The sequence below is a fragment of the Chrysochloris asiatica genome, unplaced genomic scaffold (genome assembly GCF_000296735.1).
Source record: "Chrysochloris asiatica unplaced genomic scaffold, ChrAsi1.0 scaffold00356, whole genome shotgun sequence".
NCBI lineage: Eukaryota > Metazoa > Chordata > Mammalia > Afrosoricida > Chrysochloridae > Chrysochloris > Chrysochloris asiatica.
In genome coordinates this window covers 680,377-683,448 of record NW_006408874.1, presented here as the reverse complement: position 1 = coordinate 683,448, position 3,072 = coordinate 680,377, and the positions used below count along the sequence as shown (strand labels likewise).

Here is a 3,072-nt window from a genome sequence, read left to right as displayed (position 1 = left end):
CCAAGAACAGCCAGTGTTAGCCTATGGTGACAGAAATGAGAGTTATCAGTTACCTCTGAGTGGGTGTTGAAAGGGAGGTAGCCTGGGCATGAGAAATGTTCTGTTGACATAGGTGGTAGTTACATGAATATAAACATATGTACAAATTTGTAATTTGTCCAGCTGTAGACATAAGATAGTACACCTGATACACATTAGATTCATTTCATGCTGTTAAGTGCCATTTAGTTGGTTCCAACTCACAGTGACCCAGTATAGGACTTCCAAGGCTTTTTAAATCTTTGTAGGAGCAGAAAGTCTCATCTTTCTCCTGCAGAGCTACTGGCAGTTTTGAACCATGGTCTTGGTGGTTCGCAGTCTAGTGCTTATCATATGGAGCCACCAAGCTCCCACACACTATAAAGAGAAGGAAATTGGATGCCTTGAGTACTTGCTGTATACCAGGCAGTGGGTAGGTCTACATTTATAAAAATACTCATTTATTTATTGGTTCTGGGGATGCAACAGTGAATAAAAAAATAGACACCATCCTGTCCTGCAGGATGCCCATGGTTATTGGAGAGAAGATGTTATCAAATGGTCACACGTAGAAGTAAAATGAGGATAGGGACCAATAACGAGCATGATTGATGGGGACAGGTCCTCATCTGAAGGAGAGTCAGAAAGACTTCCTTGAAGAAGCAAAGCTTAAAGTGAGATCTAAAGGATGAGGTGGAATTCCACAGTCCAAGAGGAGGAAGAGCATTTTATGCAAAGGAAACAGCATATGTAAAGACCCTGTGGTGGGAGGAGGTGTGGTACATTACAGAGCATTACATCTGGAGCACGCTCAAGCAGGGCATAAGCTGATGTGAGCAAAGGACCTCATTAACGATATTTTTGAACATAACAAATACCATGCACGGAATGCACAAGAGGTTCCGAATGTAAAAATACAGTATCCCTCACAACCACGATTTTACAGATGGGGAAACGGAGGTTTGGATCACATCAGGTTACCCAGCAAGTGCAGCGTGGGTTGTCATCTGGCTTTGTCTGACTTCTCTGCTCCTTGAGGGGGTTGAAATGTGAGTCAGAGAGGCCGCCTGGGTTCCAGCCAGGAACAAGAGGCTGGGTGCAGCGGTCTACCAGCTGCCCTCACAGCTTCCTGCCCTTCAGCCCCACAGAGTACATGGACGGGGGTGGCCATGAGGTCCTGCCCTGAAGAGCACTACTGGGATCACCTGTTGATCACCTGTGTTTCCTGCAAACCCATCTGCAGCCGCCGGAGCCAGCGCATCTGTGCAGCCTTCTGTAGTGAGTTCCAGAACCTGAGTCCGGGGGATGGGATGGTTCCATGCAGCTGTGTGACTGTAAGGGGCTGGTGAATGAAGATGTACAAATGTGGCACCATTCTACGACTCCATCTTTCTGCCCTGGCTACACTGACCTCCTTTCAGTTGCTTGAACATGGTGCATTTTTTCCTGCCTCAGAGCCTTTGCACATATTTTTTCTCTGCCTAGAGTGCATTTCTTCTAGTCTTTCTTTGGCTCCCTCCTATGCAAACCTCACGTCTCAGCTCAAAAGTTGCTTCTTTGCAGAGGCCTTCCTTGACTGTTGCCCAATAGAAAGTTGACCTCCTTTGTTATGCTCTTGTTTATTTTCTTTAATGTTTTATTACAGTAAGTATCAAATATACCCAACATAGATAGACTAGGGTGATGTTGTTGTTAAGTACCCTCGAGTTGGTTCCAACTCATAGCGACCCTGTATAGGGTTTCCGAGGGGTGGCTGATGAGTTTGAACCACCGACCTTGTGGCCCAGTGCTTATCCTACAGCGCCACATCAGGAATTCAGAATAACATGATATACCCCTGTATACCCATCACCAGCAGTAAAATCATAAAAATTCTTTCTATTCTTTAATCAATGTTTTTCTTATGTATTTTAAACACATTCATTTTATGGATAAATCAAGTGGTAGAACAAGAGACCACCCAGGTTTGTTTGACTTTGAAGTCTGTGCTTTTAATGCCTCCACTACCATGCTTCTGTGGTACTGTAGGATTAGCGCTGGACTGCCAAACACAATTTTGGTGGTTCAAACCCACCAGTCGCTCTTTGGAAATCCTATACAGGGTTGCTATGAGTCAGAACTGAATCAACCTCACTTAACAACAACATTCCTCTGATGTGTGTACATAAATTCTTGTGTTTGTCACATTTTAATAAATAGAATCTTATTTTAATAACAAAGGAAATTTACTCTATGAAAGTAAAAATATTCTGATTATCTCAAAAAAAAAAAGATTGTCTCAAATCTATTTCTTTTGAACACTTTTAAGGCAATGCCTGAAGGACATAGGCTTAAACGTCAATTTGTTTGGCTTTTGCTCCTTGGCATTGATACCTGCAATTCTCATTTAATAATACAGAAGAAACACTATTTTAATGTGAGCTTCCCTATCTTCCTTCCAAAGTTGCCAAAGAGGTTTCTGCATTTTTCTGTTCCGTTCCTTAAATTAATATGCGATGTTTTTTCTTGATGGGTTTGAAAGATGCAAGAACATGATTAACAATGTAATTAGCCTGTGTTGTTGTTAAGTGCTGTCGAGTTGATTCGGACTCACAGCAACCCTGTGTAGAGGTTGGAGCTTCCATGGAGCAGCGGGTGCGTTTGAATTACTGACCTTAACAGTGCCACACCAGTAGTCTGTAATTAGCCTAGATACCAATTTAAAAAGATAACTGGAAAATCCTTACACATTTGAAAACTAAAATGCCCTTTAAAATAATACATAGTTAAAAGAAGAAATAATAATGAAAAGTAAAAATATTTTGAACTGAAAATATTTTAAATTACAGATCAAAATGTGTGGGATACAGGTAAAACAGTACGTAAGAGGGCAATGCATAACACAAAAGTTGTACATTGGAAAAGAACTTGCATTGCTCTGGAATTGCTTTTGGTAACTAAACTCTGATTTTTTAAATAAATTTTTATTGTGAATTGAGTGATAGTTTACATGGGAGAACATTGGCTATACACCATTGTTTCATTGTAATGGTTACAATCTCCTCTGTGCATCTT

At 41.1% G+C, this 3,072-nt stretch overlaps 1 protein-coding gene across 1 annotated transcript in view; it reads left to right on the top strand.

The window, feature by feature from the left end:
* The first annotated feature begins 629 nt into the window (after nt 1-629).
* Nucleotides 630-3,072, top strand: part of LOC102814799 (tumor necrosis factor receptor superfamily member 13B-like) — a 7,903-nt gene continuing 5,460 nt past the window's right edge. The window contains exons 1-2 of the mRNA XM_006876147.1: nt 630-692; nt 1,167-1,296. Of these exons, the coding sequence (XP_006876209.1) occupies nt 630-692; nt 1,167-1,296 (193 nt within the window). The remainder of the gene's footprint in view (nt 693-1,166; nt 1,297-3,072) is intronic.